Source organism: Ascaphus truei, chromosome 2 (assembly GCF_040206685.1).
Source record: "Ascaphus truei isolate aAscTru1 chromosome 2, aAscTru1.hap1, whole genome shotgun sequence".
NCBI lineage: Eukaryota > Metazoa > Chordata > Amphibia > Anura > Ascaphidae > Ascaphus > Ascaphus truei.
Genome location: NC_134484.1, coordinates 477,397,879 through 477,415,890, shown reverse-complemented (window position 1 = coordinate 477,415,890; position 18,012 = coordinate 477,397,879). Strand labels below are relative to the sequence as shown.

At 45.6% G+C, this 18,012-nt stretch overlaps 1 protein-coding gene across 12 annotated transcripts in view; it reads right to left on the bottom strand.

The window, feature by feature from the left end:
- Nucleotides 1-18,012, bottom strand: part of LOC142488010 (uncharacterized) — a 46,856-nt gene that overhangs the window by 19,911 nt on the left and 8,933 nt on the right. For 2 of the 12 annotated variants that reach the window (XM_075588329.1, XM_075588325.1), the window contains 4 exons: nt 11,661-13,225; nt 8,478-8,559; nt 4,726-4,941; nt 3,811-3,933 (listed from right to left, as the gene is read on the bottom strand). In XM_075588329.1, the coding sequence (XP_075444444.1) occupies nt 3,811-3,933; nt 4,726-4,744 (142 nt within the window). In that variant the 5' untranslated portion in view covers nt 4,745-4,941; nt 8,478-8,559; nt 11,661-13,225. Of the gene's footprint in view, nt 1-3,810; nt 3,934-4,725; nt 4,942-5,519; nt 6,019-8,273; nt 8,437-8,477; nt 8,560-11,660; nt 13,226-18,012 lie in introns of those variants that run through there. The other 10 variants (XM_075588330.1, XM_075588332.1, XM_075588331.1 and 7 more) reach the window with 8 other exon arrangements.

Below are 18,012 nucleotides of genomic sequence, written 5' to 3'. Positions count from 1 at the left end.
TATGTGGCTGAACCAGTGGCATTTTTAAATGTTTTTTGTGAGTTAATGTGACCACATGCCTTGCAAGTCCCGCACTTGAAAGTGCCCTTTGTGGTGTTACTGAGCCAAGTTGTTGTGTTTGGAGTTTTGTAGTGGCTGTGTACTAAAGTGTCAGACAGGTTTTTGGGTCTCCTGTATGTGATGGATGGAGTATCATTAAGCACTGACTTATATACCTCATCCTCCAAAAGGATGTGCCAGTGTTTATTGAGGACCCTTTTGATCTCTCTCCACTGTCTGCTGTACGTACCAATTATTCTTACTGTACTTGGTTCGTTCACCATTTGCTTTTTATCATACAGTAGCATGTTGCGATCTGAATATTTGGCTCGTTTATAAGCTCTATTAATGCAGCTCTTACTGTAGCCTCTATCCATAAACTTCTGGCTCATAATTTGACATTGTTTCTCAAAGTCACCACTTGTGGAGCAGTTTCTTTTAGCTCGTAAGAACTGTCCCACTGGAATGCCCTCAACCTGCGGTCTGGGATGATGACTACTGAAAGACAACAGGTTGTTGGTAGCAGTGGCCTTGGTGTGGACTGTAGACTGGAGGACGCCATCGTTGTCTTTGAAAATCACTAGGTCCAAGAATGTAATCTGCTCCTGATTAATTTCACTCGTTAGGCGTAGGTTGTGATTATTACAGTTCAGTGCTGTCACGAAGGCATTAAATTCTGCTACTGTCCCATTCCACAGACACAGCACGTCATCAATGTAGCGTGACCATAATTCGACGTGCTGTGTATGTGTTAGCATCTCCTGAGAGAAGACCGTCATCTCCTCCCACCAACCCAGGTAGATATTTGCATACGTGGGGGCACACGTGGTGCCCATAGCAGTACCCTGGAGTTGGTGGTAGAAGGTGCCCTTAAACAAGAAATAATTGTGCTTAAGAACATAATCCAAAAGCTCAAGTATGAATTCATTATGATTATTATAATCAGAGCTTCGGGTTTTCAGAAAATGTGACACAGATCTGATTCCCACATCATGTTGGATACTGGTATACAGGGATTCCACATCGAGTGATGCCAAGAATGTATCTTTGGATACCTGTATACCATCTATTCTCCTTAGAATATCTGTGGTGTCAATTGTGTGGGAAGGAAGATTGGTTACATACGGTCTCAAAACCTGATCCAGATAGGTACTGGCAGGTTCATTGAGGGATTCTATGCCGGAGACAATAGGTCTTCCAGGGGGGTTAACGGCATTCTTATGTAACTTAGGAATACTATAAAATGTGGCTATTTTAGGCTTCTCAACCATCATATACTTAAATTCCTGTGGCGAGATTACTTTGTTATCCAGACCCTTCTGTAGAATTTTCCTCAGGCTTTTAGAAAAAGCCAGAGTGGGGTCCTGTTGTAACGCAGCATAACATTTTTTATCTTTTAGTAGCCTCACATTTTCTAAGACATATTTGTCTTCTTCTAAGATTACAATGTTCCCCCCTTTGTCGGCGGGCTTGATAATAATCCCTTTTAATTCTGAGAGTTCTTTTAATGCACTTTTTTCATCTCTTGTGAGGTTTTCTTGACCCCCTCCTGTGGACATTTTTTGAAAATCTTTGGTGACTAGTTTGAGAAACATATTAATGTTGGTATCAGCACTTAGGGATGGCGAGAACTTGCTTTTGGGTCTGAGTGTGGTGAAGGGGCAGAGACCAGGAGGTCTATTCGTCTCCTCCTCTAAGGATGACAGCATTTTGAGGTATTCACGGTCTTGGTCGTCAGTTAGCTCCAAAAACTCCTGGGTTAGAGTCATATTTTCCCGTCTTTTATGGAATTTTTTAAGGGCCAACTTACGTCCAAAAAGATTAATATCTTTCACCCAATATATTTGTTATGTTTGCATCTTTCAATAAATAAAAGTTTATTATTTTCATTAGTAGGGCTGAGTGCATCACATAGGGTTCTTTCTCTCCCTGTGTGTGTCTCCCTGTCTGTGTGTCTCCCTGTCTGTGTGTCTCCCTGTCTGTGTGTCTCACTGTCTGTGTGTCTCACTGTCTGTGTGTCTCACTGTCTGTGTGTCTCACTGTGTGTCTCATTGTCTGTGTGTCTCACTGTCTGTGTGTCTCACTGTCTGTATCTGTGTGTGTCTCACGATCACTGTGTGTGTCACTGTTACTGTCTGTGTGTGTGTGTGTCGGTGTGTGTGTGTGTGCTTGGGGGATAGAAGAACGAGTCTGCGGAGGGAGAGGCACCTCACTACCGTCTCTCCTCCTCCTCCCCACACCGGGCAGCAGCTTCGGAGGAGGGCACCTGCTCCGCAGTGCCGCAGTGTAAGATGAGAGGGAGCTATGCAGGGCCCTGACAGGGGAAGGGCAGGAGGGCCCTGGGACACCACCAGGCCTGACGCCTAATCCCAGCATCATTGGTCTCCTGGACTTCAATACATATTGTATGATTAACTTTTGCAGACACCCCCCCCAATGATCTGTGCCCCATAAATGACTGTGTGATCTAAGCTGTCAGACCGTCCCTCATGCATCTCAAATTGCCACTTCTTGCAGCTGATTGTCATTCTTATTTAGAGAGTGTCTGAAAGTGAGTGAGAGAGTGAGTGTATGAGTGAGAGGGTCTGAGAGTGTGTGATTCCCCCCCCCTCTCCGATTTGTGTGTGTGTGAGAGAATACAGACACCAACCCACAGTCAGTCATAGTCACCCACCACCCAAGTGTCAGTCAGTCACCCAAGTGTTAGTCAGTCAGTCACCCAAGTGTCAGTCAGTCACCCAAGTATCACTCAGTCACCCAAGTGTCAGTCAGTCACCCAAGTGTCAGTCTGTCACCCAAGTGTCAGTCAGTCACCCAAGTGTCAGTCAGTCACCCAAGTGTCAGTCAGTCAGTCACCCAAGTGTCAGTCTGTCACCCAAGTGTCCGTCATTCAGTCACCCAAGTGTCAGTCAGTCAGTCACCCAAGTGTCAGTCAGTCAGTCAGTCACCCAAGTGTCAGTCTGTCAGTCAGTCACCCAAGTGTCAGTCAGTCAGTCACCCAAGTGTCAGTCAGTCAGTCACCCAAGTGTCAGTCAGTCACACAAGTGTCAGTCAGTCACATAAGTGTCAGTCAGTCAGTCAGTCACCCACCCAAACCTGGAAAACCAGTTGCGAGTAGCAACATCATCAATACCAGCTAACATCACACGACTCACCAAAGAGAAGCAGTTCCAGCCATCACATTAGGGGTGAGTTAATTAAATGTTTGACCAAATATAGCAGGCTAATTTTTAAGTTGATAATTTTGTATGGCCCGCGAATGATGTTATAAATATCCAAATGGCCCTTGGCAGAAAAAAGGTTCCCCACCCCTGTGATAAAGGGACAGAGTTTTGTTTGTGTTTGAACTCATCCATTATTTCCCCGTCTCTTTGGGTAATACCCAGCATACATCTCACCATATTTCTTTTAGTTGTCTGAAGGTTCTGAATTATATTCACATTCAGGGTCTCAGTTTCACATCCATACATGAGCACAGGCAGAATACACTGGTCAGACAGGGGAAGGGTCTCTTGATTATGTTTTCCAAATGTGTTTTTATCGCATCTATTGACGGTCAGATACTCATAACTCTGCATTTCCAACCTTTATACGTGTCTGAGAGCCATATTGCACTTCTAACTCTGCTGCATGTGGCTTGTCCCATAACACCCAGCAGGCCTGGGGACTACGTATGAGAGGCCATGAACCATGAATATTCGCTAAATGTGACCATGCTCCGTGTAACAAGATAACATCCCTCTGTGCAGACAAAGGGGAAAAGGTACTCACCAGAGACAGGAAATGGAACAGTTTCACTCTTTATTGTGGTCAGATGTTCCTCAGTGTTCGTCTCTTCTTTCTCCCTTGTTTCTTCTTTAATCTCTAATCTCTCCATTACAACCACTGGGAAACCTGGCAATAAGAAAAGGAAAATCCATCATGTAAAGCTGGGAGTGGGGGCTCTTCTTGTGATATCAGTATACAGAAATACTCTATGCTGATTCCTATGGGAAAGGGGTGAAGTGATTGAGTTTACTTTGTTATTAACCCTTTGAGTGCTGAGGGAGCTTTTACCCCCGAGTGCTGAGAACATTTTGGAGCTACCAATGTTCAAACCACAATAACAATAATCTCCTCAATATAACTTTAGACAAATCATGTGTGCATTTTTCCAATAGAACAGGTATCTTATTGTAACAGGGTATGTCTATTCTACCTGTATTTCCCCTCTGTCAACCAAGTCCTAAGTAGTCTGGGCTGTGACAGGTTAATCCATGGGCTTTTGACCACCCTATATGCTCCTCTCTGATGGATACAAGTGTGGTGGTGACTCATGGCTTGTGTAAGCCTATCAGGGATAGGTATAGACCATGAGCCCGCCCCTTCTGGTTCCTGATGAGGGGCAGTGCCAAATTTAGTCAGTCCTGGTCTGGAGGAGGAAGAGACCAGTAGGGCTGTGCGTCTCTCCCATCGAGGATAAGCTCTCCAGAAAAGGAAAATCCATCATGTAAGCTGGGAGTGGGGGCTCTTCTTGTGATTTCACCTCCTCTGATATTGGTATAATATCTCTTGTAAAGAAATGTATTACTAGCCCTTCTGGCAGAAAATTACTTGGAGTTGAGTGTTTGACTCGCGTAACTGCAAAATAAACAGATATTCCCACCTCGCAGATCTCAAACACACCAAAATATCTCCTCTACTCACTTAATAAGTGTGGATCCATGCTGGCAGTGGGCAGTGCTGCTCTGAATGTGCTGAGATTGGGCAGTGCTGCTCTGGAGGTGCTGGCAGTGGGCAGTGCTGATCTGGAGGTGCTGGCAGTGGGCAGTGCTGCTCTGGAGGTGCTGGCAGTGGGCAGTGCTGCTCTGGAGGTGCTGACCGGAGGTTCCTTGATCTATATTTGTTGGATGACAGCTGTGTCTGTATAATAGAGAAAACAGAATTGGAATTATCTATTTTATTGGACAAATATACAGCATTTAGTATGAGCTTTCAAACCCAAGATTATTATCTCCGGAGAAGACAGGGGCACCCAAAAAACACATATGGTCCCTACTCAAACAGGAACTTCAATCTAACACTGCAACATACATCAATGGTTCAGGATTGTGTGATTGTGACATACTGTAACCATCTAGTAAACCAAACCGTATAAAAAGAGTCAGAGATAAACAGCCAAAAGACCAGCAACATCCGCTCAGTGTAACATAGTAACATACTGTACAGTTCTATAGTATGAATAAAAAGCAGATACATCAGACAGACTTTGATAAAAGCTCCCGATACTCTCTCAGGTCCAGCAGTTCTGCTCCATACTGACACAGTCTCCCTTTCCTATTTCATACGGTGAGAAGTGAGTAATGCAGAGGAAACAGTGCAGCAACTTCTCCTCACCTTACCCCACTTCTCACCATATTACATAGGGGGGTTTGATCCCTCACACCCTCATTCTTTTCTTCCTTATCACCTTCAGTTTCTCACATTCAGCGCCTTTGTACCTGGCAGGAACATCCTGCAATGCCATGGATCCCCCATTTTGATGAAGGCCGCTATGTCCAGCCAAATCGTTGGTTCTCTTTGCTTTAATAAAACTGGCTGCAAGTCCGTTGTGTCCTTTTCATTTACCTTCATATTCTAGGAATATACAAGTCATATAGGGAAGCCCCTTTGGAGAAGTAAGCACTGCCCATTGTAACTGGATATAACTTATATAAAGGAGAATTATTCCACACCTGCACTTCTCCTCGCCCCTGTTTACCAGTGGACTGAATATGTCTAGGGGTGGTTCTTGTTCGTTACCCTGCAGCTGTGTGCTGCCCTACCATTGGCTGCCTGTCCTTTAAATGCTCAGTCAGCCCTACTGCAAACTGGCTGAGCATAAACCCGTTTGTGTACTAGTGTTTGCCTCAAACGCCCTGCTGCCTTGTCTTGCCTATCTTGTTCTGACCTTGGCTTGTATCTGGACCCCCGTCTTTCTAACCCTTGACCTCGGCGTGCATTTGGACTTCTACTTCTATATCCCTGGACGCTGGCACAGCATAACAACTATCTGATCTCTCTATTCCTACACCACGGCAAGTACCTCGATCATTCTGACTTCTCCTACCCTGACTCAGCTACACGACTATCACTCTGCACTCCGGACATGGCTGCCCAGTTGTAGGTCGGTGGTTACCAACATCTTGCGGCCCTGTTTTGTTTGTGGTGAGCATTCGTTACAAGAATATAATTTAATCGGTGAATACAGTATGAACTGTATTTTCTTCCAAAGGCAGCTTCTACTGATGTGACTACATTTAATTGTTAGTGTTATGAGAAAGTATAAAGGGAAGACCAAGTCGCTTGTTTCCAGACGTGCTCTGCGGATACTTGTGCTTTCATAGCCCAGGAAGATGTGATTGCTCTAGTAGAGTGAGCCCTTAAAAAATGTGGAGGTGAGTTTCCTAATGCTTCATAAGCCAATATAATGAGGGTACTAATCCATCTGGCTATGGCTGTCTTGGAAGCTGGTTTTCCCTATTGTTACTCTTAAAAAAGAAACAAATTTCGGGATTTTCTAAAGGATTCTGTTCTGGAGATATGGGCCTTTAATACTCGGATAGCGTCTAACGTGTGCAGAGATTCTTCCTTCTGATTTTTGGGTTCAGACAGAAGGAGGGTACCCCTGATTTATTGGTAAATGTGGAATGATTACATTACTTTTCACTGAAGACTTATTCTCAACACACCTTTATTCTGATAGAAAATGCAAAAATGGGGATCACAAGATCGTTCTCCCAGTTCACTCACTCCTGTGGCTGATGTTATTGCCATGAGGAATACAGCTTTCAGTGATAACCATCTGATTGATATTGAATGGATAGGGTTGTGTCTACAGTGCTTGTAACCCTGATCCAAGGTCTTATTTTACCCATTACAAGGAAAAAAGAGTGGTGTGATTAGCGCTAAAAACAGATCAAAACAAATATGATAATGATTGTATGAACAGTGTGAATATTAAATTAATTAATAAACAAGGCTGCCAGGAACATCTAACCCAAACACAGTTAGTGAAACACAAAAAAGACAAATACAGACCGGCGCCTTAGAGTCCAAATAGGTGATATAAAAAGTCCAATGGATGGCTTGAAATATCCAATAGATGGTGATCTAGTCCAGTGGACAGCAGATTCCTCAACAGCAAAAGTGATATGCCATGCAGGGAAGACAAGAGAACAAAATCATAGTGTAACACAGTATGGTTAAAACATATAACATATAGACATACACAGACAAACACAAGCAACACTAAACAATAGGCTGACTAATAATAAAGATTTTAATAAACACAGTAAAATCCAGCACACTGGTGACGAGCAGGTTCAGGATCCGGTGTTTTAAAACCGGAATCCTACTTACAGCAAGGCCACAGGATATGAGCAGGTAAATGGTGTATTGGTGGTCCGGCTACAGATGCTTGTGGGCGCGTGCCGCGTGTAGAGTCCTGCAGGTGACTCCACGAACTGATGCCGAAAATGGCGACACTGCCTTCTCCTCCACAGGACGCCTTCCGTTTGCACCCGGAACTGCGTCACAACGGGCGGGACAAAGAACCCGGATCACACTCTCACCCCTTTGAGAGTCATTTACCAGCACCACTGATAGAGGAGCAGATCGTTGCAGCAGTTCCTGGAGTTGCGGTTCATAGGAGTTGGCATTCGCAGTGTGATCCGGGTTCTTTGTCCCGCCCGCTGTGACGCAGTTCTGGGTGCAAACGGAAGGCGTCCTGTGGAGAAGGCAGTGTCGCCATTTTCGGCATCAGTTCGTGGAGTCACCTGCAGGACTCTACACGCGGCACGCGTCCACAAGCATCTGTCGCCGGACCACCAATACACCATTTACCTGCTCATATCCTGTGGCCTTGCTGTAAGTAGGATTCCGGTTTTAAAACACCGGATCCTGAACCTGCTCGTCACCAGTGTGCTGGATTTTACTGTGTTTATTAAAATCTTTATTATTAGTCAGCCTATTGTTTAGTGTTGCTTGTGTTTGTCTGTGTATGTCTATATGTTATATGTTTTAACCATACTGTGTTACACTATGATTTTGTTCTCTTGTCTTCCCTGCATGGCATATCACTTTTGCTGTTGATGAATCTGCTGTCCACTGGACTAGATCACCATCTATTGGATATTTCAAGCCATCCATTGGACTTTTTATATCACCTATTTGGACTCTAAGGCGCCGGTCTGTATTTGTCTTTCTTATTTTACCCATTGTCTTGAAGAATTGCTGAATATAAGATGTTCGGGATCGATGCCAATTGTGGGTTCACATTTTCGTTTACGTACAGTACCAGGATATGAAAAGTGACCAAAAGCTATAACATGATTTGGGATGTTATTTATTTTCTAAGACAGATTATACTGCCTGCGGTGACCGCACACAACTGCAACCACAGCGATCTGTGCACTTGCCTGCAGGAGATTGGGGAGGCGTGGCAGACGCGTCACTAAGCTGGTTCGCCCTCACGTGATGCTTCCGTCACGCGGCAGCCGCCTGAAAAGACAAATTTGTCTGAACAAAATGCTGCTGCGTCAACGCGCTACAGCGCAGCTGGTGCGAAGGCAGCAACACGGCTAGTATAATCTCGGCCTAACTTTGAACGGGTTTGTCTATTTGCACAGAAAAACCTTGTCCTCTTAGGATCTCCCTTTCAGTCTCTAAACTGTAAGGTGCAACATGTGTAAGTTTGGATGGTTGATGGGCCTGTGTGAGAAGGCCCTGACATTTCTTTAGCTCTGTGCACCAGGCTCTTCTATCAGATGGTTGCAGAAGGACCAGAGGGGGTGATTGACAGATATTGGGGGGGGGGGGGGTTGAGAGAGACTCATTACAGCCCATCACCACAGACCAGGTGGTCTCAGGGGGGACCGAGAGGATGATTGATGTGGGTCCTACCAAAGTAGGGAGCTGAAACCCCAATTACAGCCCATCGCCATAGATCAGTGTTGGGGGACCGGGAGGAGTGGGGGAATTGCCAGGCAGCTCAGATAGTTCCATAGGCCGACCCCACTCAGAGAGAAGGAAAGGCAGAGAAAGAGAGACAGCCATCAGGGATGAGGCAGAGACAGAGAGAGGCTGAGAAAGAAACAGACAGAGACAAAGCTACTGTAGTGCCGACGAGTATTCTAAAACAAATCTGGAGCTATCACCAACAAGACCCAGGTACATGCTGCAACATTTCTGCAGACAGACTAATGACCCATCGGATTAACAGCGAGGGTCCCTGGCAGTCCCATTCAAACTGAATGGGACTGCCAGGGACCCCTGCTGTGTTAATCCGATAAGCAATTAGTCTCTGCAGAAATGTCACTGACATGTTGCAGCATGCACCTGGGTCTTGTTGGTGATAGCCCCAGATTTTCCAAGGCAAATTTAAGGCAAGTTTTAGAATACACGTCGGCACACCTGTAGGGAAATAGAGAGGCAGCCAGTGGGAGAGAGTCAGAGACAGGGAGGGAACCATAGAAGGAGAAAAGATTTAATAGACAGCGGGCTCAAGAGACAACCAAAGTAACAGAGTGAGAAAGAGACAGCTGAAGAGAGAGAAAGGCAGAGACAACAAGATAGAGAAACCACCAGAGAGAAATGGAAAGAGACAGCTAGAGAGATAAAGCCTGCAGAAGAGAGAGAGGGAGCTCAAAAGACCAACAAAGAAAGAACCTAAGAGAGAGAGGGAGACAAGAAGCAAAAGATAGATTGCCAGAGGGCAAGAGAGGGCTGAAGAGGCAGCCAAATAGGGAGAGATCGAAAGCCGGAAAGAGCCAAACGGCACAGTACCACTGGGGAGACAGCCAGTAGTGACGTGTGTAACGATAGAGTGTCGCTGGCCTTCATTAATAAAGGTGAAGCCCGGCCGGCTGCCCCTAAAACTGTGTGCAAAGGGCTGAAGTGTCAGCTCTTGGGTCTAATATTACGACTTGATGTTCTTTCCTGTATTTCTGTTCCCATTTTACGGTCCTCTGCAGGAATGTAAGCTGGGGATGCCAGGTATAGTTAGGGTCCCTGTTAGGGAATAGCTGCAGGACAGGGACTCTGGCAGCAGGAGATTAAGGGTGGCTATTATGGAGCAACTAGGGTTAAAAAGTGTATAAAGTGTTGCTGACCGGGGTATTTTGTAGTACTGTTATGTTACCTGCTAATAGTGTATAATTTGCGGGTACCCGTCTGTACATAAGGACGGGGCGGGCTATGGAAGTCCAATGGAATTCTATGGGGAATCTGTGCTCTGCGACCATGTTCTAGGGACCAAGTTGTATTTTCAGCCCAATGTTAAAGCGGAGTAAAAAAAGAGACATGAGATTTGGGGAATGTAAGTTTTAGGTGGGATATTTGGGTCGAAATATATTCCTTTTGTTTGCAGGAGTTTGGGGGAACAAAGTTACCGGTAGCCCACTAATTCTCCGTGCAGGTATGTTTTGCGGCTACGCGGGGTGAATTACATTGGGGCTGCACGGTGTCCCCCAGACTCCTGGTTTTCGAGCCCAAGTATCCCTAACCCCTTCCCCTTCCAGGTATAAGGTCCCCCAAGGTTTATACTTTATTAAAGTATGTGTTATACTGTATGTATACATACAGGTCTATGCAGCCCGGGCAGCCACTTAGGTGCCAGGATGTCTGCATAGACAGAGCTCAAAGGAGAAAAGATGTCCAGAGGTGAGAAAACTGTTTGGTGAGCGGGGAAGTGCCAAGTGACAGGTCCCGAGAACAGATGGCACCTTTGTGACTGCTAGACCTGGTGAAGCCTGACCAGCGGGTTGCAATGGGTTAGCTGGGGGGGTAGGGGGGAAATGCTGCAAATGGGCGCATTTCCCATTATCTAATTCATATTTCCCGCCCACCTGGTTGGGCACGACCCCTGACATCAGCAGCCCGACGAGCCCCTGCTCTGATAGGCCGGTGAGGAAAATTCCCACACTCTGATTGGGCGCTAGTCTCTCTTCCATGTTAGACAGACTTCGGTGTCCTATGTAAAGGACTGCCCAATCAGAGAGCTCTATCAGTCTCTCAGACTCACAGGTAATCTTGGGACTTGGTCTAGTGAAGCGCTGACAGATTTTCCAAGGTGCTTTGCTCGCAATAGCAAAGCACTAAGCATTGAGGTGCCGGAGAAGCCCAAGCTGAGGACAAGTTCTGAGAATTGGACGGAGCTGGAACCAGCTGGAGAGGACAGGGTAAGCCTTTGCTGAAGCAAGCACCCGGCACCTAGGTAATTAGTGTCTCTCCCCCCAGTGTGATGTGTATTTTACCTGTATATTGTGTATTTGCTGTGTGCTTGCACGAATAAACCCCATTTTATTCAATAACTCTGCCTTTGCTAGTTTAAATGATCCCAGAAGGTTTTAAAAGTTCCTGGTCTCCCGTGACAAAGTGGACCCCGGACACAGAGGATATAGACAAAGTATCACGCCAAGGGAAATGAGGAATCCATATGGGTGCAGAGGCTGGCTTGTATCTGTCACGGGGGACCAGGAACTTACACATTTCTACCGGGATCATATCACTGAGCATAGCCAATAAGTAAAATAAATTGTGATTTATGCCGTAGAAACAGGCAAACTCATTGGATTACAATAGGCAGAAGAAAATACACTTACTGGAGGTTTGGGGTTGAAAAACTAACTTTTGTGATTGAAACAAAGTCTTTAAATACTCCGTTGGTTGACCGGGTCTTAGCCCAAAAAGTTCTGGAGCTCAAATCGGTATGAGACTCCAGCAGCTCCCGCACTTTCCACTCCAAATGGTACTGAAAGTCTGACTTTTCTGCTTAAAGTCCTGTAGCGGTTTCCTTGCCGTCTCCGCAAGGCTTCTTGAGTCGGTCCGACCCCTCCGTGAAGGTTACACACTTTGGACCTTGGAATCACAGGTCGGATCGGTGTTCTGATCCCTTAGGAATCTCCTTAGCAATCCGGAATCTGCCCTCTGGGCTGGAACTAACTTTTTTTATAACTTTTTCAAAGTCAGTCCCACAGCCTTACAGCCAACCCACATGCGTGGGAACTTCATCTCTAGCCACTCACACACTTTGCCAGGTTTGTGAAAGCTGGCACCTATGGCTTCAGAAAAGAGAGACGACATGTGCACAAACCTCCATCTTGCCCCTTACTATTCAAAGCCCTCCCGCAGGCTCTGTGCCTTCAAGTCTAGAAGGTGACAACAGGCCAGGCTGGTCAGCTATCAGTCCAGGACACGGGTACTTTATTTAGCCATTTTGCCTGAATAGCTTTCACACCCCTGGCAGCTAGTGTCACTTTAATCTACGGACCTTGGATTAGACTCACTGGCACCAAAGCCCAGGTGGCCAGGAGCACCCCCTTCTGTCCCTAGGATGAAAGACCCTGCCTGGTTTAATGTATAAAGTAATACATATTTTAAAAGACTGCGGCTTAATAAAATATACTTTTATACATTCTGTTGCTAAAATGTGTTACAGTCCTTTGGTGTATGAAATAGTGTAAAAACTAAACGGTTCCCCTTACACTAGCCTTTATTTCTTACAGCAAACTTTACTTTTAAAACTCTCACAGCCTCATCTCTGGCTAAAATAACCCCCCAAAATGTATACTATGTTTAGGCAGGCTACGCACACACTGGACACACTGGGCATACCCTCATTACACTGGGGACCCCGATACAGGTCTAGGGGTACCTTACACCCCCCTGGTGCCCAGTTTACCTTTCCTCTTTGGGCTGCAGCAGGACATCCTGGTGGTGAGTCGCAAGAACGTTTTCAGGGCAGGAGTTTGCCCAGAGCAATATGCTTTGATATATCCGAGAATCTTCCTTGATGCTCGGATACATCTTTTGTGGTATCCTGTAATTTTGGAATCCTGATACATAGCCACATTCTGTAAAGACTTTCTCCGGCAAACCCACCCTGGAACTTACAGCCTAGAAATCTCCTGGGCCCAGCACCCAAGGAAAAGGCAAAACACAGAAAAATCTTTAATGTCGCATAATTTGCAGTCACAGTAATGCATGCACAATACACGGGCCAAAGAGCTGACTCTCTAGGACCCCAAACCAGCTTTCAGGGGCAACCAAGTGGACTTAACCTTTATTATAAAGCCTGGTTACCCCATCACCGTGACAGTATCCAACTCTCCTTGCTCACAGTTAAGGGAGGGGGCGTGACGATAATGGGTTTTTCTGTGTAGTTTTGCTGAAAATAAATTACACAAACGGTTAATTTCAGTTTTAAAATACAATATTTTCCATAGGAAGTCAACTGGAGTTAAAATGACATTTTAAAAGCACCCATTCTTCCTCTGGCTTAGAGGTCATCAGGGTCAAATCTGCCCATATTAAAAAAAGGGACCAACTTTATCAGTCAATTAATTAACCGTGTTTCCAGCAAAATGGACACCCAGATGTACAGGAAGTGACCCGGACATCTTTATGCAACATAAAGGGACTTCCAAAGTGCTTCGGACAGGGCAAGAGGATGTGACCAGAAAGACATTCCCCATTCCTTACAAATGCAACATCATTAATTTATGATGTGCCTCCAAAAATGGGAAATATATATTTGTGACGTGAAATTCGGTGAATTAAATGATAAACACACCACAATATTTATTGTGCACTGGTAAGAAATGTGTTTCCTTCTCTAAAATTAGCAGTCGCACGGTAAAGCCTAATCTTTATGCTTGAGGCAAACTCACTTGAACACGATGAGGTGGATCACATTATTTTACGAGTTACATTAAGAGAGTTATGGGGTGTGTCACGTACGGCACCACTGTGAGCATGTGACTTGCATATGGGACAAGGGTTAATAAACAGCTCGCAAGCGGTCTCACTTTTCACCTTTGTAAAGTTCCTTCAAAATGAGCAATATCTCCCCTAAATCTGTCACGAACAGCACACAAGTGATCACGTGACATAGATATGATAGCAGGGTTAATACTCATAGATACTCTAGTCAACTCACCTATCCACCCCGCAAAGTACTGTCAATGAGCTCATATTAACCCCTTACTCAATTGCAATCATATCTATATGCTTCCACCACCGGAGATAGTATGCAAATAAAAGATATTAATTTTACATATCTGCCATGGTCTGAGGTCCCCGATTATAAACAGAAAAAACAAAAAGCATGTGTGTACACGTGGGGCACGCACGAGGTGTGTACACGTGGGGCACGCACGAGGTGTACACACGTGGGGCACGCACGAGGTGTACACACGTGGGGCACGCATGAGGTGTGTACACGTGGGGCACGCATGAGGTGTGTACACGTGGGGCACGCATGAGGTGTGTACACGTGGGGCACGCATGAGGTGTGTACACGTGGGGCACGCATAGAGCATATTGTGTGCGTGTTTCATGAGGTGTGTGTGTGTGTGTGTGTGTGTGACTCCCACTTAACATTCGGGATGCACATTGATACCCTGACAACCAAGACCTATGCCAAACTAGGGGTACTTTACAGGAACAAATCCTCCCTAAGTCTCTTGGTTAGAAAACGTATTGCACAGCAGATGCTAATGCCAATTATTGACTATGGAGACACCGTATATGGCTCGGCACTTCAAACCCACCTTAGCAAACTTAACACCCTCTACAACTCAATTTGTCGTTTTGTTCTCCAATGCAACTATAACACACATCACTGCGAAATGCTCAAAGAACTAGATTGGTCATCACTCGAGTCTAGGCGCAAAGTTCACCTTTCCTGTCTTGCCTTCAAATTCTTCATGGGCAAGCTACCCAGCTATCTGAACAAGCTCCTCACCCCTACCACATGCAGCACCTACCATCTGAGATCAGACTCCAAAAGACTGTTCATGGTCCCAAGGCTCAACAAAGTATCCGGCCGCTCCTCCTTCTCTTATCGTGCGCCCTAAAACTGGAACAACCTACCAGAGACTCTCATATCCACCACCAGTCTAACCACCACCAGTCTACGTTCTTTCAAATCTAAGGCTATCTCACATTTTAATCTGGTCTGTAACTGTTTCATACGCCCATAATATAAATTATCTTTAACTGTGCATGTAATGTCTTGTATATAATGTATATCCTGCTCATTATGTAACTGTATTTGTAAACATGTATTATTTGTCTCAACTGTGCCCAGAAAATACTAGAAAATGAGAGGTAACTCAATCTATTACTTCCTGGTAAAATATTTTATAAATAAAATAAATAAATGTGTATGTGTTTTTCTACGTGGGGCATGCACGAAGTGTGTGTGATGCATGAGGTGTGTGTGTGGCATGCATGAGTTGTGTGTGTGTGGCATGCATGAGGTGTGTGTGTGTGTGTGGCATGCATAGAGCATATTGTGTGCGTGTTGCATGAGGTACCAATGTTTATATGGGGGGGAGGGGAGTGGGAGGATGTCACTTGACAGATTAATAAAGAAAAATTAAAAAAAAAAAAAAAAAAGGAATCTGGCCCTCTGCTGAATAACTTTGGACACAGCTGCTTAGAGGAGATATCCGTGTAATACTCGGTCTCTATGCTGTACTATAGGAAAGAGGCACAAATAGGCTCATATAGAGACTGTTACTGGTAAATAATAACTGTGGGAAGTATCCTTAGTAAAGTTCTATTAGAAAGATGTAACTATTTATTGGGAATTTATAACTATGCTTTATAGGGGAGATTTGTTCCAATATGATAGATATTAGGTTTCTAAAAATCCCTTAAAACAATTGTTTATGGGGGACTTCCGGTGACGTGTACCGGGATGGTCGCATAGTGAGGGAGCTCCAGGACCCTTGGATATAATATTAATTACAAGCGCACTTAAAACAAAGATTTCGGCGGCGATTTGAGGGGAAGGGTTGGCAAAACCCCTGGAGGTGGCTAACCGATCGAAGAAAGCGCCCGCTGCAGCGGTATCCAAGTTTTTCTCCCCGGCCAAGCGCGGCTCGAGCGCAACTGCAGAGGGGCAAGATGGCGCCGGAGACGAGACCCGCCGATGGTGACAAGCAGGGAGCGAGCTCGGATGAGCGAGGGCCTCATAAAGGATGAAGGGATAACTAAAACATACCTGGAGGAGCTATTATCCACTATGCACGCAAAATTACACCAATCCCTGCAAATGGACCAGAGGGCGGCGGTGTCTGAGCTCAAAGAAGAAATCAACGGCCTTTCCCAGAGAACAACAGAGCTGGAGACAAGGCTAGGGGAGGCCCTGTATCAGCAGACTGCAGCTGATGAAGAGATCATCAGATTAGGTGAGTAAATTAACTCACTAAGGCAGGGGGTGGGGAACGTCAGGCCCGAGGGCCATATAAGGCCCTTGAAATAATTTGATCTGGCCCTGCTAAAGCAACTTCTATAACCGGGGTCGCGATAATTTTAATCAAAATGGCCGCCACGCGCCCGATCGGGAGGAGGTGGTGTGAGGCGCCGGCAGGCCTACACGATCCCCAGCAGCGACCGTACTAGCCCCAGCGATCCCCCAGCAGCCACCGTACCTCCCCCGCACTCACCCCGCAGCATTCCCCGCACTTCCCCCATGTTTCTCCAGCAGTTCCCCCCGCACTTACCCCAGCATCCGCCCTACACGATCCCCCCAGCAGCAGCAGCAACTACCAGAGGTAGGGGGCGGGGTTCTGTGTGCCTGCCGTGTGCCTGCCTGTCTGTGTCTGTATGGCCCGCGAACGATGTTATAAATATCCAAATGGCCCTTGGCAGAAAAAAGGTTCCCCACCCCTGCACTAAGGGATGGGCTGGAGGATCAGGAGAACCGGGACAGAAGACAAAACCTGAGGATCCGTAATGTCCCGGAATCGGTTCTCCCGGACACCCTACGGCCGTACCTGTTAGAGTTGTTCGCAACTGTTAGGACCAGAAGGTCAGGCCAGAATCTGCACTTGTGTTAAGCATCCATTTTGTCTGTTCATAACCAGTTAAGATTCTGTAGTCAGCCTTTTGCTGAAATATAATTCCTAATGCACTCAGTTTCTGCCAAATTACATTTCCTTTCTCCCTGCTCAGGATATTGCTAAGATACTTTTTGTATTGTCAGTTTCCTGCTCTTTTAGTTAAAATACAATAGACTGGTTCTATGAAAGAGGCAAAATCGTATAACTTAGTTGATAGAGATTCAAGGTCTCTTTTGATAACAGACAATGAATAAGCTATGTATTGTAACATTGCCAGTATTGGGAGAAACACGTCCCAAAATCATGCCACTAATATGTCCTGCTCCTAAATCACGCCTCTAATCAAAGCTACGCCCAAGACACACCCAGGTTACGCCTATGTTACGCCTATAATCAATATCTTCTTTTTCTGGTATAAAAGTCATTACCCTATGAGTAATAAATTGAGACAAAGGATTTGAAACCTGGCTTGCGTTACGTTTCATTTCTTTCGTTTACCGGGCCTGTAAGTTCAACAAAAATCGGAGATAACGAGTGGCAGTGCGTGAAAGCTTCCTGGGGGAGTCTGCTGCAAACGGTGCAGATGTGTGTATATCCAGTCACAAGGCCTTCAGCTCTCTTGGCAGAGGAAAGGTTCCTTTCAGTTCTGAAGCCAAGGGAAGGAAAAGTTTTTCCTTCAGCAACTATATGTGATGATCTGGAAGAAAATGACCTGGAAATAGACCGCGCACACCGAGCACTTGGCCCCCGCTCTGAGGATCCAAAGCGCAGGAGAGATGTGATCAGACTGCATAGCTACACATCTAAAGAAAAAATCCTCGCAGCCTGCAGATACAAAGACTTTATCCAATTTCAAAATGAACAGCTACAAGTTTTCAGCGACTTGTCCAAAACAACGATCAATCGGCAGAGAGAACTTAAGCCACTGACCCTATTCCTAAGGGAATGGGGAGCGAAATATAGATGGGGGTTTCCCTTTAGGTTGACGGTTAATAGAAATGGTAAATTCTTTACCATAAGGCACCCAGAAGATATTGAACAGTTTATCTGTGCACTGGGTCACACTCCACCATCTACCCAGAATAAAGATGTGCCTAAACCC